This window comes from Grus americana, chromosome 3 (genome assembly GCF_028858705.1).
Source record: "Grus americana isolate bGruAme1 chromosome 3, bGruAme1.mat, whole genome shotgun sequence".
NCBI classification, from domain to species: Eukaryota; Metazoa; Chordata; class Aves; order Gruiformes; family Gruidae; genus Grus; species Grus americana.
In genome coordinates, this window is record NC_072854.1 from 13,872,380 (window position 1) to 13,897,642 (window position 25,263).

Sequence of the window (25,263 nt, forward strand, 5' to 3'; positions counted from 1 at the left end):
AAGCAAGTCAGTGCTCAGTTCAAGAAAGGTAGTTAAAGCTTCTAGCTGGAATCACGCCTCTCTAGCTACCCATGGCTTAGCACTTACTGTTACTAGGTGTAAAGGCATGTGCATTCTGAGATAAAAATAGTAAAAGACAGCGAACATCCAAGGACTTCATGCCATGGACAATTGTCTGAACTTAATTTGGTATAACTCCATTTAGCTTTATTTTTTTTTTAAATAACTTTTCTTCAGAAAACAATGTTTTCCAGAAAGTCCATCTTTTTAGTGTTTTAAGACAGCAGTAACTGAAAGTAATATTAAAACCCCAGACCAGATCCCTCCAAACAATAGCGCATAAACTACTTGCAATCTCATCTAAATACTGTTCCTAGAGATTACTCATTAGGGCAGCATGGATTTTCTGTTGTTCAGCACAAGATGCAGTTCAGTTCTTGACATCTCAGTCAACCTCTGAAGTTTCTCAAGCAGAAACTCTCTCCCCCTGTACCCCCCCGCTATGCTGCGGTTTGAAGGTACATCAGCAAAACCCTCCTGAAAACAAGTATACATTAGGCCATTTTAATAATTTCAGCTCCGACACCAAGGAAATACAATTTTTTAAGTATTGGCATGCCTAACGTTATAGGTGTAAAGTGACTTTCATTTTTAGGACTGGAAAAAGCCATGCTGAATAGTTGCAATTTGTAATCATTCACTGAAGTTTGGATACTCAATAGCTGATCTTGAAAGCTATGAGCAACTCGAACATGCAGCAGATTTAAAATATTACACTCACAAAAAGATCAATGCTGGTAAGATTTTGATTCCATGTACCCACCATTTTCCCCATGATTTAAAAGTGATCACCAAGTACACATAACATGTCCACTTTAAACTAAATGAAACTGTTTCCACTCTCAGCTTCAATTTGTAAACAGGCACAATCTGTTTTCTTCTCTAAAATTATTTTAGGCACTGCAATAAATTTATTTTGAATGAGAGATTTCCCTTGATGAGAAACCTATGTATTTTATTTTAACAGCTAGGACTCTCAATGTACCCTCTCTAGGTAACACTACACAAAAAAAAAAAAATCATTTCTTTGCTCAACCTGAGTTTAATCTGGTTTTCACTGTTTTCTGCAAGGCTTTGTGACTAGATGTCTTTGTGAGGAAGGCAAGAAGGTTACTTTCATTCTGGGATGTCAGGCATGCCCAATGACCTTTGATATTTTAGGTGACAATCTGCAGGCAAAGTCACTGATATTTCTAAGTATCATTAGAGGAGTCACTAGAGAATAAAGGAAGCTAAAAAAAAAAAATCTAAATCAGACTACAGTAACTTCATATGAACAAATTTAACCTGCCTAAAAAGCAGCACAAGAGGCATGAAGTAATTCAACCTATATTGCTGCATGAAAAAGCTTTTCCTGAAGATTTATGAACTGCTTTTGATACTAGCGTGTTACCTTCCTGTGAACTCAGAGTATTGTAGAATTCTTCGTAAAAGATCAATTTTAGAAATTTAAGACACCTTAACACATTAACTTTGAGAAGTCTAGCATTATAGAATCCAAACGCAGTTATCAGCCTAGATTTAGGGTTTCAGTATAAGCAAGAGCTTCAAATACATATTTCAGGAAGTTTTTTTTTCAAGATCTTAAACATCTGTCTGAATATGGATGCATCTTTAAAAAGCTCAGCATTAAAAAGGTACAGTACACAGCTAGTTAAGTAATTTTAACATATATTCTGCAAAGAAAAAAATTAAACTCTCCTTCTTCCAGATTTGCTGAACTACACTTGTATTTTCAACAAACCAAAAAGCTATGGCAAGAATGATTCTGCAAATTAACCCTCAAGCGAAGGCAAAAGAAGAGCAAGAGAAACCATTTCATCTTTGACTTGTTTTATTTTATCAAGACAACAGCTAACAGGGAGTTAACAATGCTGAACACAACTGTTCATCATGCAAGAAGTATATTCAATTTTAATCCTTTTCTAACTACTGCTACTCAAAGAGAGTATGGGATTTCTGTATTTGCAGGGTAGACCATTTAACTCAAGTCTCGTCAAGTGTGGCACAATCAGAATGTTCTGAACAGCTGGTTAGGAAGATAGCCAAGATGCAAGAAAGATGTCTGAGCCTCCTTTTCAAGGGCAGCCAACTCTTGTACTGTAGGTGCCAGAATATCCACATGGCCTTTATACAGTCCACCTGCCAAAAGAGACCCAATCTAAATAATGTGTTCAAAGCCATTTTTCAGCAGAACTAATAATGCTTAGCCACAGTCATTCAGAAAGTTAACGTAACTTTGTTAACTTGTTAAAAAAAAAAAAAAGCACAAAAACCCCACAATCAATTTAAAAACACAGGCATAAATACACTTCGGTCACTTGCATCCCATAGACTGCATGTAACCAAGAAACTGAGCATTGAGTAGCAAGGTAATTCAAGAGTAGCTCACTGCTTACCACCCAGAGCTCTTTTCTGCCCATATGTAACTTTCCCATCAAAATCATCTACTGGTACTTTTATGTCTGGTTCAACTTGGGCAATAGTGCAGTTTAAGTGTTCTTCAATCTCCCCCAGCAACTGAAAAAAAAGCCAAACAAAAAAAGTCTTAAAGTACTCTTATGGTCCAAGACTTCAGTCAGACTACCGTTCTCAACAGTCACATTCCAATATTTTCAACAGGAACAATACACAGAAAACAATTTGATTACAGACACCAAAGACTAACACCTTTTTTTCTCAAATGGACTATACAAGTTCATTTCCAATCTCAGTATGTTTTCACCCTACCTAGAAACCTTTATTTTACATACTACCCTACTTATGTGAATGGTGCTACTGTATAATAAAGAGCTCGCAGTCCAAGCTTATTTTACCACAGATGATATATCAGTCACCCTTTCACGTAGAAAGAAGTGAAGCACTGCGAATTTAACAGGCATCCATGGTTGGCATACAAATCCCAATGAAAATGCACTTAAGTGACACACTATTTCCAGGTTAGAACAACAACAGTTACAAGTTACAGTTTTGCAACAAACCATCTAAACAAAAATGTGTAACTAACATCCTGTAACCTCTTAGCAGCATTTGATTAGGAAGATTATAAGGAAGCTGAAAATAAGACTTCAACAGAATTGGCTGAGAATATTAAAATAAGCTTTTATAATTAAAGAAGTAACACAAAGTATAACTTGCAAAGTTTTCCAATTTCTTTTTCAAATGGAATCAAAGTTTATATATACCTCAAAACTAGCTTTGTACTTCAACTACATAGCTAAGAGAAGAACTGTATCGCACAGTCTTTTAGAGGAATTAGAACATTCTGGTTAAGCAAAATGTTTACCTGCATCTCATTGTACCATATGGTACAACCTCCTTCTTCCTTCAGTCTAGTATTATAACATCCTTTTCCACGACTACTGCATACATGATACCAAACCTAGCAATAAAGAAAAAACAAGTTTAGTACATTCATTTTTATTAATTATAGCATGAAAAAGAATTCAGATACCTATTTAAATTCCTTTTCAATTAAGCAAGAACAAACAGGCAGTTTTCCAACGTAGGATATTAAAGTCAGACATCAGCTGTGGATAGAACTTCAGTAAATAACGTCTGTTCAATTTTGCTTTGGAGTATAATTACCTTTTCTTTCTCTTTTGCCACAAGGGAGATTGCCAATCCCATCCTGACATATTAAGGGAGAAGGGAGAGAGAAAAATGTATTTCAATAACTATTGCCAACTTATGAAACAACAACAACAAAAAAAAAAAAAAATCAAGAAAACACGGCGACTACCTTGAATGCATACATACCTCTCAGCTCTGCCCACTCTCCCAATTCGATGGACATAGTTCTGTTTTTCATCAGGGAGTGTGACGTTGATAACTAAGATACACACAATCCACAGAGAATACAAGATGTTTTTTTAAAATATAAGAGCTAAGGTCACGGACCAGACACTTAAAATAAATACAATTTTGATTGCTGCAATCCTTCCCTTAGCCCGTATACATGCTTTATGTTCTATTACAACAGTTACAGGTATCATTACCTGCAAGACCTACACTGAAGGCTTCCACTATAAAACTACTTTCTCCATGATTACGTTCTGGTAAGAGTGGAAAAACAAAGAATCTCCAACAATGCAGAACATTGTCACGTATTTGAGAAGATATGGTGAACAATCAAATTAAAAGTTGCCTAGTTCAAGCCTTTACCATCTATAACTTTTTAAAATGAAGCTGTAAGTCATACCTGTCTCAACTTGTTGACAGGACTGCAAATATATTGAAGCTGTATGCAATTCAATAGCTTAGTTTAAAAGTTATGCCTTACCATATGGAACACCATGAATATCAATTCCTCTAGCAGCAACATCTGTGCAGATCAAGAAACGGACATCTCCTCTCTACAAAAACACAGTTGTAAAGAAGTGTTGTGCTAAATAAACCAAACAATCTCATGCAATGAAACAGCAGTCCTTTGCATTTACTTCAAGTGTTTCTGTACATTTAAGAACGCTTAAATAAAGCTCTTCCACAGTGCAACAGTGCCTTTTGAACATGAGTAACTTGGTCAATTTATATGCTTCTTTCTTTCCCCAAAGCATAAGGCAAGTATAAATTGATGAATGGCTTAGTCAAATCCAAAACTGTCTAATATTTCAATATTTTTTTAATATTCAAGAACCAAAAACTTTAAAAAACAATGTAATCTGTTACAGAGCTTAAATTTAGGTTTTATTTAAAAGTAAGCCCACCTATCCTCTCAATAAAAACTCACAAAAGTCATACTGAGTCACAGTATAGATTTCCAACTACAGAAATTGTGCCTCACAGAATTTTAGGAAGTAGGTCATAGAGCATTTGAACACATTTTAAATTGAGAACTAGCAACACAAATTAACATATGATTTCATATATTGAGAAGTGAAGGAAAAGACTTCAAGAATATGCTGCATCACCTTAAATCTTTCCAGGTTTTGCTTTCTTTCTTGAGGTTTTCTGTCACCATGCAGACAGACACATGAGAACTGATGTCCCTTCCTATCAGGCCCTGGAAGAGTTGCTATGCATTAATAATATCTATATATAAAATTATGACACAACACCATGTACAGCTGGGAAAAGAGTACATTTTATGGGCAAAAGTCTTGACTTGGGAATTTAGCTTATTACCAATTAACATAAACTTCTAATTACTGATACAGGCATTAGGGAAAAAACAAGACAAACAATTAAAGACACACCTTTCCTTCTCCCCACCCCAGAGGAGGTCTGTGCAGGCATGTCTCCTCACTCCTTCCTAGTTTAAACTTCCCGTTTCTCCAACTGTGTGTCTTCACCCTTCTCTTCACACGTCCCCTTTCAGTGTCCTCCTGCGTTTTCTCTCACCTTTCTCCTTCCCGGTCTCCTTGGGTGTACTTTTTGTACACACACACTTCTTCTCGTGTCTCCTACCCCTAGCAACTATCACTTTTTCTTATATGCATTTCAGCAGAGGCACCATACACTCTTTGCATTGGATCAAATGTTGGGTTGTTTCCAGCCATCTCACGATGCTGTCTGAACAGGTACAAGGCAGTTCATTGCCTCCTCCCACAAAGGGCACCCCTGCAGCTCCCTGCTACCACACCCTGACTTTTATGCTAGCCAAAAAACTCAAGCACAATTTTATTGGTGCAGTGTCCAAATATCGGTGTGCTCTATCATACAATTTTGGCTTTGAAAGAAACAAGAAAGTGAGCAGAATAAAGTTTTCATGAAAAATACATTACCTCCACCCTGTTGAATAAAGTACTGCTCCATATTATCACAATCTATTTTAGTCCTGCAGAAAATAATGGCTTGGTCCATCTTGTGTTCTTTGATTGCCCGAACGGTGTATTCTCCTTTTAGAATTTTAATAGCTTCAGACCACATTTCTACATAAAAGTAAAGAAGTTATTTCACTCAAATTGTTTACAAATATGAAAAGCCTTTTAACAGCATACATGTGAAGTTTTCTCTTGCCTTTCAGTAGACAGTTAAACTTTTATTAGCAGAGTAAGTGAGCGAGACCTTCAGTTTTCACTTCTCTCTGCCCATGCACCCCTGCTCCAAGGTAATATAATACAGAAAGAACAAAACTACTCAGGAGTTTTGGGTTACTTATACACACCAACAAAGACTTGTTATTTACATACCTGCAAAATACATATTCAAGTCTTTTTCTCTCCCCCCTAATTACAGAAACACAGTTCTCTTCACAACTACAAAAATGTAGAAATAAGAATTTGGAGGAACATGACTACTATCTCCTATAATTCAGCTTTACTTCATAACATTTACAAAGGACTATTTCACAAGCTACTACTTAACTAGCGTTGCTGATTACCTGGAGTGTTAGCACCAGGTCGTGTGTTGTCTTTTGCATGTACTTCATCAGTCTAGGAAAAAAACAAACAAACAAACCCCCCAAGTCATTAGTCCATACTTCACAGAGGAAAAACTTAACTCTATTAACTTATAATTAGCAAGAAATTAAAGTTTAAAAGTAATCTTAGCATTCTGTTCTCCCACCAGACAAACTACCTTTAGCTAAGGAAAAGTCTTGAGTGTAAGCACACAAAACTTGTTCATAAAAAAAGGACAATAAATTTATGTTGTTTTTTTAAATTCATCACTGGATAGAAACCACCTTTGAACAAAGTGATGAATTTAAAAAAACCACAACAACAAAACACCGAACCTGAAAACAATGCACTATCAACATGGCTAAATCATACACACACAGTTGTTCCTTATCTTTTTCCCTATGCTAGGCTGAATCAGATATATACCCAAGAAATAAATTCATGCTAAGACTTAATGAACAGGCTCTAACAGATCTAACAGAGGGAAGTTCCAGAGATAACAAAGGGTTAAGAAAACCTATTGACTGTAACTGCGTAAGAGTTGCTGAGAATGAAATACAGTCCCAGGTTATGCAGAAATCAAAAACTAAAGACTTTAACAACAACCACCACCATCTTCTCATATGAACAGGTGTCAGGTTAATGTAGAATTTTAACCAGTCTCAAATGTAGTCTGAGATGAAATCCATCCCTTTAAAAATTGCTCGTCTCACATAGGTTAGAGACAAAACTACTTTACAGAATGATCTATGCTGGAAGTTTTACTTCCTCCTGATCAGAAGGAGACAGATACTAATCACAGTTAGGCCACAGACCATTAGATGTGAAATGAGTGAAAAAGCAGTGAAGTGCTATTGTTCTCTAGTACGAATCAGAATGTTACTCTATCAAGATCTTCCTCAATCATGTTTATAAGACAGCTGTTCAGAAACAGTGTTATGACATCATCAATATCACGATGCTGATTACCATGAACCAAATAATTTCCAATACGCTAAGCTGTTTCAAAAATCCTACAACATTAGGCCCCAATTCTGAAGGTTAAATAAGTAAACATAAGCAAATAATCTTAATTTTCACTTGTAGGCCACTTACTCTGATATGATTCTTGCCGAGCCTTTCCCAGAGTTTGTCAGCTTTTGGATTTACAGGCACAACTACATGGTGTACAGTTTCAGGGACAGAATCTTCTCCTTTCAAATCAACCCAGGTAGGAAAATGCATGATCTTTTCAGATAGTTTTTTCACATCAAAAGAATGTAGTGTTGCAGAGCACACAATCACCTGAGCAGAAAAAAGCCATATAAATACCACTGAAGATCAGATTTTCCCAGCAAAAAAAGGTCAGAGTAGAACTGGAAGAATACTATGTAGTTGAATTGCATAATGTAGCACAAAGAAAGAGTCCCTGACAGCCCTTCTTCATCACAGGAACCACTAAGCTTACAAGAGTCAAGACACAAAATAAGTTACATAACTATTCTCTTACAAAAACCCAATCACTTAAGAAAGCAGAATTACTGAAAGCTGGTGAATCAAGATTATTAGAGCATTAGAAATCATAATGTACATAGTCACTTATTTTTCAGATATATTTATATCCAAATAACTTAAATACTGCTAAACACTGGGCTTCAAGATCTAGGATCCCGAAAACACATATTCACAGGCAATTACTGAAACCAATGAACTATCATAGAATCATAGAATGGTTTGGGTTGGAAGGGACCTCAGAGATCATCTAGTTCCAACCCCCCTGCCACAGGCAGGGACACCCTCCACTAGACCAGGTTGCCCAAAGCCTCATCCAACCTGGCCTTGAACACTTCCAGGGATGGGGCACCCACAGCCTCTCTGGGCAACCTGTTCCAGTGCCTCACCACTCTCACAGTAAAGAATTTCTTCCTAACATCTAATCTAAATCTACCCTCCTTCAGCTTAAACTCATTACCCCTGGTCCTAGCACTACACTCCCTGATAAACAGTCCCTCACCAGCTTTCCTGTAGGCCCCTTCAGGTACCGGAAGGCCGCAATTAGATCTCCCTGGAGCCTTCTCTTCTCCAGGCTGAACAAGCCCAACTCTCTCAGCCTGTCCTCACAGGAGAGGTGCTCCAGCCCTCTGATCAGCTTCGTGGCCCTCCTCTGGACTCTCTCCAACAGCTCCATGTCTCTCCTGTACTGGGGCCCCCAGAGCTGGATGCAGTACTCCAGGTGGGGTCTCACAAGAGCAGAGTAGAGGGACAGGATCACCTCCCTCGACCTGCTGGTCACACTTCTTTTGATGCAGCCCAGGACACGGTTGGCTTTCTGGGCTGCAAGCGCACACTGCCGGCTCATGTTGAGCTTCTCATCAATCAATACCCCCAAGTCCTTCTCCTCAGGGCTGCTCTCAATCCACTCCTTGCCCAGCCTATAGTTGTGCTTGGGATTGCGCCGACCCACGTGCAGGACCTTGCACTTGGCCTTATTGAACATCATGCGGTTTGCACGGGCCCACCTCTCCAGCCTGTCAAGGTCCCTCTGGATGGCATCCCTTCCCTCCAGCATGTCGACCGCACCACACAGCTTGGTGTCGTTGGCAAACTTGCTGAGGGTGCACTCGATCCCACTGTCCATGTCGCCAACAAAGATGTTAAACAGTGCCAGTCCCAGTACCGGCCCCTGAGGAACACCACTCATCACTGATCTCCACTTGGACACTGAGCTGTTGACCACAACTCTTTGAGTGCGAACATCCAGCCAATAATAGTAATGCTACGTAATAGTCAACAATTGAAAGCAGTGCATGCCACACGAAAACACTCCAAAGCAAACAAAAAAATCAGAACAAAACACACCACACAAAAAACCCCAAACAAATTTTATACCTGAAGTCTCTTTCCATCTGAAGTTATCTGAGGAATTTGACTGTGGATCCTGTTTATGAAATCTGAATAACCTTGGAGGAGAAGGCCATCCTACATGGGAATAAAATAAAAGAAATAAAGCTGCAATTCTTATTTCTCATTTCTCAGTCTATACGCTTAAGTTAAATAAGCAGTACACTTGTAGTTTCATAAGTTGTCTCTTTAAATTAGCTGGACAGGTCAATGCCTGGCTGGAATATTATTACTAAGGAGGAAAAAAAAAAGTACAATTTGGAGTATTTACAAGTACAGCTGCTATGCTTCACAAGAAATTGAACATCTGTCTCAGCAGCTTCTCCTAGCTAAAACCCTAAGGCACTCCATCTTTGTGAATATTCAGTTATACTGTAACAGATCAGAGAGGGGCACTCATTTCACAGCATATGGTCTACAACATTCATTGGGTTCAAGATCTAGGTAATCAAAAATGCTTCTCTCATCTTCATCCTTTCAAGTTCCCTATACAATGAGTGACAGGGACAGACGTCACTACCTTGTGAATACAGCCTGAAATATATTTCTCTATCAGGAAAAAAAAAAAAAAAAAAAAAACAACTTTACCAGAGAGTAGGTTACTATGGTTACAAATAACAAGATGATTAACCTGGAATAGCTAATTGTTGTTCCACTGAAGTACCAAATGCTATAGAACAATGTTGTTTCACTGACTCTTTTAGGAAATGTCATATTGCACTTAAGAACAGAACTTAAGTATAACTTAGTTCTTTACTTACAGCTTCATCCAGAACCAGGAATCTCACTTGAGATAAATTAAGCTTTCCTGTTGAGACCAGGTCATCCAGTCTTCCAGGAGTTCCAACAACAATATCCACCTATGAAATACACAAGAGTATGAACTGGTCCAATAACTAACTAGAGGCATTACCAGCTTTGTCTAAATTTAAGATTATGAGACGGTTATCAGTATGATGCCCTATTTTCTACTAATTGTAACTTCACAGAATCCTAGAGTAATTTGAGTTGGTGGGATCTCTTGAGGTCATCTGGTCTCCACTCCCATCATCACATGCAAATCAAGGACAATTTCCAAATTGCTTTAGGTAGTTGCCCAAAAAAATTTTCAGTATCTTCGAGAGAGATCCCCAAACTCCTCTGGCCAACCTGTATTTTGGTTCTACGTCCATTTCATCAGCAGAATCTGACTTAGGCAGGAAGCCCTCCCTTATTTAGGGAAGTGTTGTACCCCTGCTCCCTTCTCCCCTCCCCTCCCCCCCAAGCTGTGTAACTTTGATATCTGAAGCCAACAAACAGATTTGTTTTTAAATGGGGATAAAATAAATTCAACTTTTCTCACTGTGGAAGTATACATATCAAGTCTAGAAATAACTTTTTTTTGCCAGATGGAAGGGTTCACCATCATGAATTTAGCATTCACATGGAAGTCTAGCAATCTTCCAGTTCAAGCCTGTAATTTGCATTTTGGCAGCTAGAATCACTGCAAAACTTATCAATAGTGACGTGTCACTTCCAAAAGAGAGTCTGAAATAAAAAAAATTAGTATGTTATCCCTACAACATGACTGAATTAATCATACAGCCCATGCTGCTGAAGCTAGACTTACTCTTTTTATGTAGGACTGGTTTGTGGTGTAGGTTGACCCTGACAATTGCAGACCAGTTTTATTCACGTAAATGTGAAGCAGAAGTTAATAGGAAAACTGTCTGTTTTGTTAGTTAAGGACAAGCAGTAAAAATTACACAATTTAGAATTTTCAGAAGTACTCAGGCTTCAACAGAATTTAACCAACTACTGCAAGTATTTGTATTGACAACTGCCATGGAAGTAAAGCAACAAATGCCAGGCCAGTGCAACATGAGCTTGCTATCAACTGCACAATTTCTTTTTATCAGGTTTACAGGAGTTATAAGAAGTGCCATTGCCATCCTCTAGCAACATCATGAGTTATTCAGAACCCAGACTATTAAATCATATGAACAAAAATACAACTCACTCCTTGTTCCAGTATAGAGAGTTGATCTCTTGCAGCAACCCCACCAATAATCAACAGTTCCCTAAAATTACATCAACATATTTTAGACATTTTCTAAGTTATTAGATTCAGAAGATACATTAAGCATCTGGCTGAACATTGATTCTTTTATTAGTAGTTGACGATTAACAGCTCTGAACAGTAATTTAAAGAAAAATAGGAAAAAAATTAATTTTAGAATTTGTCCCTTCATATGTAGTGTACTGTATTTTAATTCAAGAAGTGAAAGTTTTGTTACCAAATTGTATTTGAATTTGATTATTTATTGCTGTTGTATTAAACACATTAACACCTTAACCAATTTCATCTTAAAAAAAGAATCTATTCCTTAAAAATCTCAAACATAAGTTAACTAAGTTTACTGTGTTCTTGAAAACTAGAAACGCAAATAACAGTACTCTAAAGGAGTCTTACATCATAGCTGCCACTCGCCATTGCTAATCCCCTGCAATTCTAGTAAAAGTACTCTTGTAAATTGGCTGCAGTTTAGGGTACTGAGACACTCGTTTAAGTTTTATAAGCACAGTCAAAAGAGAAACAACTTTAGACAATTCATTTTTCAGAATTGCATCGCCATGCTAATCACTGCAACATTTGTCCTGCGAGCACACTAATGTAAACAGAGCAGACCTTGTATGTAACTATTTGTTGGAGATGGAAACCAAACAAAATGAGGGCAGGAGGAGGTGGAGGGCATGGGAAGATACTCAGAAAATAAGGGCAGTAGGCAGAAAATGTGCTTTTCTTAATTAAAACATTAAGTATCATACACCTTTGATAAACTGAAGAAAAAAACCAAAGCAATGTCATACCAGAAAGATGTAGTCCATAGATAAAACACATCAAAAAAATCCCCTAACTGGTCTGACTGTGGCTGAAATGTCAGAAGGTTGGTAGGTAGCAGATACTACTGAGGCCATTATCAGTAGCACTGCAGATTAAGGCCCACTCAGCTACCAAGTGGAACACCCCTCATTCCACAAAGTCATGTCCATGGACACTACCACACATACAATTATAACAGATGCACTGTTACCTTAATTTGGGATTATCGACATATTTTTTGAACTGCTTGACATTGTTCAAAGTTTGTTCTGCCAGCTCTCTTGAAGGTTCTACAATCAATGCTTTTGGAGCATTTGGAAGGTTCTGTGTTTGAACCACTTGTGCATTTCCTAAGTGGAAAAAAATATGCCATTAAGACAAACTACATTCCTATCCTGGAATTTTTTTACTGGAAACAAATTTGGATTTTCTACTAATAATCTAAAACCTCATGATTCTAAATGCTCCATTAAAGGGTGATGTTACTGCTCACTCAATTATGAATAGCTTCAGACTAATATGCAGAGATTACAAGTGAATCTTGCCATGATAGTGGGTATACTGGCTATGGAGCATAATTAATTTTATTGCAGAGCTTAAAACACACACAAACTTATTTTTAAGACAACACTGTTGAATAACTTAGCTGAACTTCTCTTTTTATCTGATGCACTTCTAAATTCAAAATGTAAGACTATTTTTTGTTTAAGATAAAGAAAATGTGGAATACTTTAAAAAAACCAAACAACCAACTAACAACCACTAATATTGCTACCGGTAAAATCATTGTAAGACCTTGAATACAGTAGTAATGAAGTAATTGAAGCAATCAAAAGATGCTCTGTAACACAACCTGAATATAGAATAGAGAGAAGTTTAAAAAAATCTAACCTACCTGAGTGTTGTGATTTTACAACACTACCATCAGGAGCCTTACAAAGACCAATATAGCCATCTTTTGGTGGAAACTTGAAATCTTCTTCACCAAAATTGAATTTCAATTCAGCATTCTAGATTTCAACAAAGTTGTGTCATACAGACAGATTCAAGAGACCATGTAAAATGAGAAACATTCCATAATTAATTTCTCCATGAGAAGACAGCCAGATGAGGAGGACGTGATCTTACACATCCCCCTTTCCCAAGTGATCTAAAACCTGCCAGACATTTTGTGCGTGGTCCTAGCTCTTAAAACTCTTTTCTTCTGCATCAAAATATTCCCACATTTACAGATAGATGGAAATCTTTTTTAAAATTTTATGTTCCATTCATTTCCAATGACAAAAAAATAAACAAAACCCACATTTTTTGTACTTGTACATTGTACCACCAAAATGTTTTGCTAAAACCTTTACTCAGTAAGAGATCATCCCAGAGAGACTAACTCCAGAAAGACATACTACTATACTAGTGTAACATCAGAGTTGAGAATAAACGAAATGAGAATTTTGGCACTTTCAATTATTTGCTATGTCTGCTGAATCATAGTATACTGAAGTTTAATACAGGTAAGATAGCACTGGTATTAGGAATTAGTTATCCATGTTATTGTACCCTTACATTCAAGTTTAAGTATTTAAATTTTAACATTTGATATTTAACTTGAATGGTACTTGTCAAAGCTAACACACTGTGATGACCACTCCAGTAGTGAAATACTAGTAGACCAAAGGAAACGGAGAGTGTACAAGCACAACTACGGTAACTGTAGGTGGCTATGCAAATGTTATACATAAGTAGTTAGTTATCAAACTAGAACAATTTTCATGATCTTACACATCTGTGATATTCCTAAGTTACCTTCAGTACACAAGCTGCAAAAAGTGCTTGGTTCCTGATGTGTGGTGGGATTTCAAATGCAAGGCCGAGGTCCTTCCCTGAAAGCAGGGTTAGTTCAGTCAGACTCCACACGTGTGTGCGTTCATCCCCCTACCCTTCTCCCAATACAAGCATCCCAATAAAATTCCAAAGAAGAAAGCGAATAAAACTTACCGTTTTTGGAAAATTTTATTTGTCCTTTATCTATGTCTAGATAACACCCAGTTGTATCATGCATAGTGAATTCCTGTAACAAAAAGATGTTTGTGAAGCTAAGAGATTTTAGCATTCAATGTATTAAGAAAACTTAGTGCTTACATACTGTCAACTTTTAAAGTTCTCCCACTTCTCCCTACTAAATGCTAATGTTTGAGAGAAGCAAGTTAAATTTATTCCAATAATACAGCTGTAAATAGCATGCATATTTTTATTTGATTACAAATCTTCAGTAAACTGCCCAATTTATCTTAGATATTTAAACATTTATTGCTGCTCTAAATTTACCTTAAATCCAAACACATTGACAATGATAAATTTAACTCATTTACCAGGAATTATTTTGCATTACGAAAAAGTGCATTAATCATGCATTTACTAGCCAATGTAAACCTAAGCTTAGAGCACCAAACATGGTAACAGAAACCTATACTTAGACTATATAAAAAGACTAATTCTTGCAGGAGGTACTGTATGCATGTTATATATACACTTAAGTACTTCATTTAAATATATTGAAGTCTTTACAATGAAAAGATATTCAATAAATCTGTATTTTATAAAATGCTTCTATTTCAACAGCTCAGAAGTCACTAGTATAAAAAGGCTACACTACAATAGTCATAAAAGTTGCAAGTTTTATGGCATTGAGAGTTCATTAATACCACAAAACCACTTAAGTTTCTGAATTATTCACATTAAGCATAAATTATGCTTAAACAGCTGAACTCTTGACTGGCACACTGCACTAAAAACACCACAGATAATCCTGGTAGACATTTTCAGATGTGTACATTAAGGTAACAGTTCTAATGGCAAACCCAACTCAACAGCATGACCAACCACATCTTATTAGCATTTAAGTATGTGTTTTGACATATTAGACAGCTGAGTGATTTAAACAGGATACAATGACCTCAATTATTCACCAAGGTACACAGTTGGATTGGTGTTGTTCAGGCTAAGACTGAAATAAGTCAAGAAAGAAATCCGAGAGATCAGTCAGCCTCTAACCTGTATCACACACAAAAGATTTATCTTCTAAATAAGAGTCAATATATTTGTGGTCTAGCCACAGTCATAAGCTTCAAGCTGATAACTGCTTTTGTTAAATCTGTTAATATGCTTTCATCCAAAAATGCTTCAGTGTTTCATGGTACTTTTGCCCAGTGGCCTTCCCTTACAAGTTAGCACTACTACAAAAGAAAGTTGATTATTACAACACAGAAGCACAGAACCTATAAAACTTTTAATAATGTTTCTACCAATAAGCAAGTCAAGCTTACCTCACCATAGCTGTCAAATTGCTTGTTGTGAGATTTCTTACCAGTGCCACCAAAGCCAAAGCCAAATTTATCAGTACCTAAAGACAAGACAAAGTATAGCTTTTTATCTTTTGGTCAACAGGTTATATTTTTTCCTCTTTGTATTCATAACTGAAACTTCTAATACTACCACATAAAAAAATAATACAGTGCAAACTAAAGACATCTAGCTTTGATATACGCTAAACTAGTATTTTTGTACCTGTACATTTATTGATTTTACTAGTCTCCAGTCATCTTCATTAAAAAATTGGAATACAAGGGAAAAAGTCACAAGAGAAAAAAAAAAAAGCAAACATTGCCACCACCCAAGCAGACTTCCTCTTACAGGAAGAGCAACATTTGTACCAAAGTTTTCAACTCCCTGATATTGCTATCCTTCCCATGCAGCCCATTCTCTGCAAGACTAGAACAGGACTCTAGCCATTCCATGTGAATATGAAAACTATTGGATTCTTCTTTTGAAGGAAACTCACCCAAATCTAGTGAAGCCTGCATAGTTGACCAACCAACTCTGCACAAGCCTTGGTCATGACAAGAAACTTCATAGTAGTACTTCCCTTTAAAAGAGAAAGAAAGGATGTAAAACACCTAAATTTCAGTTTCATCAAGGTGGTTCAGTTTGGCTAGTTCCAAGACCATGCAAGCCTAATATTTCCACCCCTGCTGAAAGTGTCATAAACCTCCCTATTGTGTTAGTGTGAAAAGGTTCTGTAGGTACCTATGTATGTGATGAAGAAAGAGATAATCAAAGAGAGAAAAAGTACATGCTGAGAGGCAGTGCGCGAAAGACTTCAAAGGAGTCATAAGCTAGAGAGATTAGTGGTTCTACTGAATCCACAAGAACTGATAAAACTCAGAACACCAGGGGTCTGCCGAATCAACAACTGGTTGTGTAACTTGAACCACATCCAACTGGCTGCTACGTACAGACTGACTACAGGATTATCTGCACATGTGATGAAATGAGACTGTTTGAGGGTCTTTCTGAACACCCGCCGAGAACCACTGGAGTATCAGTATGACTCTGCTTCTGAGTAGAGTTGGGGTTGGCCTCTCAACTGCTGCTCCAACCATGTAACCATGAAATCTGTGCATGCATGTGTCTGTGTGAAGTGTGCTAGGAAACAACTGAAAGTACTGTGTGAGTAGCTACTTCCTATTAATAACATCTTAATATAAAATAAAATGTGTTCTAATGAATATTAGTTATGATTCTGTCTCCTCCGACTCAATCCCCTATCAGAGAAAAGGTAACTTCCAAAACAAGGAGAGGAACACAGAGGCATTTGTCATTCCAAAGTCTTCAGCTAGCAGTAAACTGAGTAATAGCACATTTGATCAGATGGATAATAAGTTTTAAAAGCAACCATCTACATTAACAATGAGTGACAAGTGGGCATTTCAGTTGAAACATCTAGAAAAGTCTCGAAAAAACATAATTTTTTTATCTACCTTTAGTCACACCTCTAGTTGCTCTGCATCCATGCCATTCCTTTACTTCTCTGCTTTGACAACACAAACCGTCTGATCCAATTGCTGAAAATTACAAGACAGTTTTAGTTAAAGAAATTGCCTCTCTAACTGCTTTTAAAAGAAACTTTCATGCATGCTTTCTTCTGGTTCATTCTTTTTTTTCTACCAAGTGAACATTTTCAAGTGAACATTTAAAGCAGCATTAGGACAACTCACCAAAAGCTGATCCTCTATCATATGGGTTCATTTGCCATTTATTGAGCACTAGGTTTGAAAGACAGCAAGAGAAAAAGTATTAAACCAACAAGGTAAGCCTGGAAAACTCTAATTAGAAGGTCACATTGGCTCTACAGCATTTGGCTTAATTTTCTGGGGAGACAGCTTTGTTCCAATGCAATTCATACGAGGTCAAAATGAAGGCCTATAACTTGAAGGAGGGGCACAGATACATAATGCAAAGGTATTCTATGAAAGTTTAGATTATTCCATTAAAGATAACACAGATTAAGTTACTCAAAAATAAAACTGAAAACAATGAAGACATTTATAAAAAGCCAGAGTTCCACATAATCACAATCAAATTCAGCATCCAAAACTACATTAAGAGCAATAAATTTGAAATGTATTTGCTATTTCTGTTCCAAGTTTACATTAAGATATTTTTCAGGGTATTAGTTAAATGTCATTACTGAAGAGCTAAGACACATGCACATATAGCACATAAAATTTCTGCCTTCATTTTTCATATGCTCAATAACATGTTGCAATAAAGTCTAGAAGTTCAACAATAGAAGCATTTTTTTGTAGAACTAGATGCTATTTCAATTAGGATTACTGAGTGTATTCACATTACATTCTTTCAAGAATTTTTTTTTCTTTTTAAGCTGAATGTACTGTCACCACTGTAGCAGTAGTTATAACAAAACTGAAAGATGAGAATTTCTGCAACATCTTCAGAGTGTTGTTTGTGCAACTACTGTCACTTACATAAGTTTTTATCTGTAAACACCTAACATGGTTACTAGCTTTCAAGTTGCAAGCTTAAACAGATGTATAATAGACCCTCAAATACTGCAAAAATATTATCATTGTTACAATCCATTCTGTATCAGTGGTTGCTGGCCCTGTGCATTTCCTGCTCAGTTCAATGTTTACTAGTTCAAATCTGCAGCAACTCAAGATGTCGTTACTCAGCTTCCAAATCTAGCTAGGTGCCAAAAAGAACATAACAGCTTTAGTCAGCACAGCAGAACTGAAAGACAGACTACCCAGCCACACAAAAGTTTGAGCCTAGAAGAGCCTTCTGCTCAAGCTCACTTAAGACACTCAGACCAATTATGTGGTGTCACTACTGGTATCTCATCTATCCCTGCAATTGGAAGATGATTTAACTCCACCCGCCCCCCCTGTTTTGTTTTTTTTTTTTTTTTTTTTTTTAAGCTGGACACTACTACTACTTCACATCTTGTAAAGCACCAAACTACTATGGCTTTCAAAAGAACGCTGAAGAGCGTGGTGTGGATCAGCCAGCCTTAAGCTGAAGACAATGAGCACTACTAAGAGACTGCAAATGCACCCCAGTTCTTTCCATTACTCCAACAGCAAATTTATATTCAGTTTTATAAAATCTGGGGTGATGATGTTCTATTTACGTTATCCCAAATTAAGGAAAAATACTGCTCTAATGGCAAGTTAGGTTAACTTTACTTTGGGAGGTAACAGAATCAACATGAATTAACAGTGTTCCAAACCTGAGGAGTGTGTGACACTTAAAAACTTACCTGCCCCACCAGTTTTAATAGTTGCTTTCCCTTTCTTGCCTTCCATCTGGTCCTTCAGTGTTTCATAAACAATCTGGATAACTGGAATGCTGAAAGCCTAAAATGGAAAGTTATTTTCATTCCACAATTTATACAGATATTTCCAGACACAGTCAGCCTAGTTTTCAGGTGCAACGCCCGGGGCCAGAAACACTTTAAAAGAAGCCTACACATATGTTTGTAAAGATTATTAATAAAACTACTTAAATACATATACAAACATATACGCATTCTCTCTGTATATATGCACAAACACGCACACCATCTCTCACCACTTAAAGAATTTTACTTCTGCTAATTTAAATTTGATTACTTACACCAGTTTTTCCACTTCCTGTTTCAGCAGCCTATAGAAGGAAAAATTTAGAGTTTAACCAGAGTTGCAACTTACACTGCAAGGACTGTTCTATTTTAATAAACTATAAACTGTTTACTTTTTCTTCTGCATAATACAGAAAATCTGAAAAGAGTAATGCCATTGCTTCACACAAATTGGATGTGAATACAAACATGGAAAATCTTTAAAATAGACTTAAAAAAAAAAGCAAAACCTCCCAGAGTCCACCAAAAGAAACGATCTATGTATGTCTGATTTCTGGAGGCGCTATGGAAGATCATAGCAAAGGTTACTTTGGTTATGGAATAAACTACACAGAGATCTGCAAAAGAAATGATGAATAAGGAGTCCTACTCTGCTATCTTCAACGCTATTGACACTGAAGCATTTGTTGAGACAGCATCAGTCATGTTCCATGCAGATCTATGTCAGGTATTTACGACAAAAAGGAGAGTAGATGCAATCAGATAGCTCTCATTCATGTGGCAGTGTCTGTCAAATAGTCAAAAAAATACAGCCTAAAATGAATGAATCCCATCTGCAATCTAGGAACACACCAGGAACTCAAAGAGGTTTTTAGCTGAAGAATACACTTTCTATTATTTCAAGTTTGACAATGACACCAAGCTGTGTGGTGGGGACGACATGCTGGAGGGAAGGGATGCCATCCAGAGGGACCTTGACAGGCTGGAGAGGTGGGCCCGTGTGAACCGCACGAAGTTCAACAAGGCCAAGTGCAAGGTCCTGCACGTGGGTCAGCGCAATCCCAAGCACAACTATAGGCTGGGCAAGGAATGGATTGAAAGCAGCCCCGAGGAGAAGGACTTGGGGGTATTGATTGAGGAGAAGCTCAACATGAGCCAGCAGTGTGCGCTTGCAGCCCAGAAAGCCAACCGTGTCCTGGGCTGCATCAAAAGAGGTGTGACCAGCAAGTCGAGGGAGGTGATCCTGTCCCTCTACTCTGCTCTCGTGAGACCCCACCTGGAGTACTGCGTCCAGCTCTGGGGGCCCCAGTACAGGAGAGACCTGGAGCTGTTGGAGAGAGTCCAGAGGAGGGCCACGAAGCTGATCAGAGGGCTGGAGCACCTCTCCTGTGAGGACAGGCTGAGAGAGTTGGGCTTGTTCAGCCTGGAGAAGAGAAGGCTCCAGGGAGATCTAATTGCGGCCTTCCGGTACCTGAAGGGGCCTACAGGAAAGATGGTGAGGGACTGTTTATCAGGGGGTGTAGTGACAGGACAAGGGGTAATGGGTTCAAGCTGTAGGAGGGTCGATTTAGATTAGATGTTAGAAAGAAATTCTTTACTGTGAGGGTGGTGAGGCACTGGAAGAGGTTGCCCAGAGAGGTTGTGGGTGCCCCATCCCTGGAAGTGTTCAAGGCCAGGTTGGATGAGGCTTTGGGCAACCTGGTCTAGTGGAGGGTGTCCCTGCCTGTGGCAGGGGAGTTGGAACTAGATGATGTTTGAGTCCCTTCCAACCCAAACCATTCTATGATTCTATTCTACTGAAGGAGGACATGTCTTTGATCCCTTCCATAAAGAAAGGAATTGACCACACAAATAACAATTAAAAGGCACAGGCTTTCTAGGAATTGGGCTGTACTGCATACATACCATAAGTACATCACCACCTCCCAGGATCAGTGGGATAGATTCTGCTTGGATATCTGTAGGTAGACTACAGGAAAGAACACATTAACAGAAACTGACATTATCAGTAGAAAAAAAGGATTTTTGCTTATATAGGAACTCACAGAAACCACGGTCATCTATAAGATGGGATATAACAGGTAAATGTTATTCTTCCTGGCTTGCAGCTAAGGAAGTGAAAAGGATTCCATCTACAAGAGCTTGGAATAGGAGATGTACCTTGACAGGAAGTGACTAGTGGGCTCAACTGCACCCTGACATGAGGGCTACATCTCACATCACTATGTGAAACTAGAAAAATAAATAGATTAATTATATATTCCCCGTTTTCCTTTCTTCAAATGAGTTTCACTTTTAAAGCCACTTACACAGCCCTGATTTACAAGATTCCTATTCAAAACCAGAAAAGAGAGTAAAGATAACTAAATGTAACCATCATTTTCAGACAATCACACACAGCTAATTAACACCATGCACATGAGAAAAGAACAACTACATACACTAACAATGTCCATCCTGGTAACATTCTGAATGACAATGTCAAGCTCCGAATCAAATACTTTAGCCAAACAAGTAACTAAAACCAGGAAGAATAACTTTTGTCGAAGACTGACACACAAGCATCAACTCTGCAGAACACAAATTCAGACCACAGTCTGGAAAATATTTACTAAACTAGCATCAAGGATGTGACAGCATTTCATCCAATAATCTCACAATACATAATAAACAAGCTAGAAGCACAGAGGCTTTTATCAAAGCCAGTTATGCTTTACTTGTCCAAGTTTAAATGTTACCACTGCAGTCGCAATTTGCATTCCTCAGTCATTCACACTAAAAAGGAGTGCATGAGATGCAATGACAGTTAAAGGAAGACATGTATCTGCTTTGCTTTAATGAGACAGCAGAGGTATTTTAAGAAGCATATCATGTATCGCTGAAAGGCAAATTAGATTTTGCCAAACCCAAACGCATGCCTACTTACAGCCAGTCCATCTCCTCCACTGCTTGAGCTATCTCAGGCATAACACCCATTTCTGTAAGACACAAAAAAAAGAACAAGTAGTGTTATTTACCTCAACAGAGTCTGTAACATTTCCTAGCATCAACGCTTCCAACTACAGACAAAAATAAACAAAAAACCATTCTTTTTGGCAACAGCACATGCAGCCCTCTCTACAGGGCTCAAGTGATAGATAAGAAACATTTTCCCCTCCCTACATACAGTTTTGACAGTTGTCCCCACTTATAGCAGACTAAGTCAGGCATATGTTAGGCATAAGGGCAGGTACTGACATAGCAGCAAAACAAACACACTTGGAACCGAGTACCACTTCAAGGGCAAGGTACTTATCTTCGCACATTTAAGGAAACTGCCTATGCAAACAACAGGGAAGACTTTGTTAATCACAAATATCCTGACTTTCTCTACGGTTCAGATGCAAACAGTTTTCAAAAAAAAAGAGAAAACCCCTGTATTATGTAAGGACTCAAATTGGAGATGCTTAAGTTTCTTTTCACCAAATCGTGCTTTACACATGTATATTAACTTGTCAATGCTTTGATTTTCATACATTTACTAATGACATCCAGCTTTAAAAGGTTTTTTTCCTTAGATACTCCTTCTGGCAAACTCTTAGCAAGGTCTGATAGCAATACCTTAGACACAAGTTAAATATGAATCCAATAATAACATTTGTATGTTGATAAACAAATTCTAGTTAAAAAAAAAAATAAAAAACCCCACCAAAACCCCCAAACCCTGCACCTATTCAATAAGAGCAAGAGGAATACAGTTCGTAATGAACCCAAACAATGGTATCGTACCATTGAAATAGCAATTTACCTGTTGGTCATCTTTTCAGGTGCACAGGGTTACTCTAAAACAATTTCTTTAAGTATAAATCTGCACCTTTCTAAAGGGAACTTTTACATGCTAGCCTTTACACTGTCACATGCTGGGTTTCACACATACCACACACATGTGCACACTTAGAGAGCTGGGCTGACTTATATGGATGCATGTAGCCAAAAAGTATTTTTCCATTTCCTATAATACAAATGCTAAGAAACATGTTTCATTTGTAACATAATTTCAGGAAACTTTAATATTTTCAAGTGTTAGCCTGTACTCCTACAAAATTAGGCAAGCCACATAAGCAAAAAGCTTTTTCCATAGAAATAAAACCAGCTATTGATTGCAAATTATGTATAAATCCCTACATTATTTTCCCCATTTTTAATATACTTCCAGTTCACATAGTTTAATACAATATACAGTACAAGGGTTTACTCAAACAATGGCATTATGACGTTTTCATTAACTACAACGAAATTAACCCTGCTGTCTAGCATCTAAACTCATCTCTACATCTACGGAAGAAGCTTCAGCTTTTTCTCTCACGATTAGATATAAAGAATTCAGTTAAAAGAAACAAATTAAAACCCTCATACACATTACAGTAACCGAATGAGTGCATATATACGTGCATGGTGGGACAAACAGTGATGTTTCCTCCTTCAACAGTAAGTTTTTAGATTATAGTTTACACACATATTTCAAACCCTATCACAGAATAAAGCTACTCCCATCAAGAAGTTATTATCCACTGCAATGCACAAAACAGCTACGATGAGCCTCTTGTTACAGAAAACAGCCCGAGGAAGGAGGCTGACACTAAAACCGCAAATCCATTTCGATAGCCACTTCTGAAGGCCTGCAAAAGCCCGAGGAGCCGGGAAGGGCACCTACATCCCCACAGGCCTCTCGCCCTTCAGCCTGCTACGTGGTAAGTCACGTACTACAGGGCAGGACGGGCGCTGACGGGGCCCGTCCGCCGCGGGGAGACCGGGAGCCGCCACCCCCGCAAGGTGCCAGCAGGACGAGAGGGGAGAGGTCCTCCCCGTGCCTCGCTGCCGGCGGCACAGCCAGCCGGCCCCCCGCCTGCCCAGCACCACGTACCCGAAAACGCCGCCATATTCGCTCCACGACCACCAAAAGCTGCAGAGCGCAGGCGCCGACCCGTCCGCAGCCTTTTGGGGCCGGGTGGGAGCAGGAGGCGCCGCGCCGCGCGTTCCGGCCCCGGCGCAGGGAAGCGGGTTGAAACGTGGCCCTACCAGTACTACAAACTCGGAGGAGGAGGAATTATTTTTGTTCTGTTTGCGGGTTTATAGGGTACATTCAGGTCGCTTGATCACGATGTTACTGTCACCGAAATTCGGGAATGAAAGAAAACTCCTTAACACCAATTTAGCATTAAGAAGCAGGCATTTCCTTTATTGCAGCGCTGGGTGTCAGGAGGATAGTTCCTCTAATCAGGCACACCTAATGCTGGTTCTCTTGTCATATTTATACAGAAATGTTACAAAGATTACAAAATGGTACACTCCCCGTTACAATAATTGGTTCATATTTCTTCCCTAGTACGCAAACTAGAACGCATGCTCAGTTCCTTTCTCCGCCTCTATCTTTTGAGTAGGTGGGATAATTTGGGTAGGGGGCTTATGAGTCGGTGGTCGTGGGGACCCTGGCCCAAATTACCTTTCCCCTAGTTTCTCAATATTTCGGTGTTGGTAATTGTTTGCTATACGCCTCAGCAAGATAAGGATGCTGCTGGAGGCAATTAATGTCCTCCCTTTCTGAAAAGTATGTACATAAGGACCTTGAAGTGTCTTGTAGCTCCTCCTTTTTCTCATGATGTGTAGCAGCTGCTCATTCTAAGAATCATTAGCCTTCTACCTAAAGTAATAATGAAGAGTTTCTTATCACCTATAATACAAGTAGGCCTTCATTACAGGCCTTTCTTCTTGGCTACGTTTTCTTATTATGTATAATATAAGCAGGCCTTCGTTACAGGCCTTTCTTTTTGGCTACGTTACCACGTTTGTGAAAGCCCGGAGTGTTTTCTTCCCCTGCAAATCGAAGCTCGAGCACGCCCGGTGCCAGGCCTCGCAGCTGCAGCTCCGAACAGACAGTAAAGTCATGACCACAGGTAGTCTAGGTAACACCTGGTGTAACTTATCTTTTAATCACAAAGTGTGTGTTCACAGTGGGAATCTGCTTTACATCTGCATGCAGCACCGTCATCTTTCCATTTTGCTGTAAGTTGTACACGTTTGCATAGTTTTCTGCAATAAACATGTTTGGCAGAAAGTAGTCAGGGTTTTATGTGAACAAAAATAACTTCACACATAGGTAACACACCACGTTATTTAGATATATGTTAATGAGGTTACATTCTTCTCCAGTTTTTACAGCAGTGACCCCAAATTCTGCACAATCTTTCTAAGATAACTTCTAGTGAAGTTAAATGCAAGAATTTCCGGACTGTTGTTATAAAAATAAAATTAGATTGCAAATGAAAAAAATGCAGCTTCTACAGTTACCCCACAAATCAATGGTCTGCAAAGTGGAAGGCACAGCAAAAATATTACCTACTGCTTTCTATCGTGAAATGCAACTTCAACCTTTTCTAAGGCAG

General features: G+C 38.3%; 1 protein-coding gene across 1 annotated transcript; it reads right to left on the reverse strand.

The window, feature by feature from the left end:
* Positions 1-1,876: 1,876 nt before the first annotated feature.
* Positions 1,877-23,842, reverse strand: DDX1 (DEAD-box helicase 1). The gene is made up of 26 exons (XM_054822003.1): positions 23,745-23,842; positions 21,768-21,819; positions 20,747-20,810; positions 19,117-19,146; positions 18,761-18,857; positions 17,196-17,243; positions 16,959-17,042; positions 15,980-16,063; positions 15,465-15,541; positions 14,137-14,209; positions 13,945-14,021; positions 13,040-13,154; positions 12,356-12,494; positions 11,281-11,341; positions 10,043-10,141; positions 9,270-9,359; positions 7,497-7,685; positions 6,383-6,434; positions 5,784-5,930; positions 4,971-5,062; positions 4,343-4,415; positions 3,820-3,892; positions 3,649-3,691; positions 3,347-3,442; positions 2,460-2,580; positions 1,877-2,202 (listed from the first exon to the last, which is right to left on the reverse strand). The coding sequence occupies exons 1-26, from the start codon at positions 23,758-23,760 to the stop codon at positions 2,072-2,074; spliced, it is 2,223 nt and encodes a 740-aa protein (XP_054677978.1). The 5' UTR covers positions 23,761-23,842; the 3' UTR covers positions 1,877-2,071.
* Between the last annotated feature and the right edge of the window lie 1,421 nt (positions 23,843-25,263).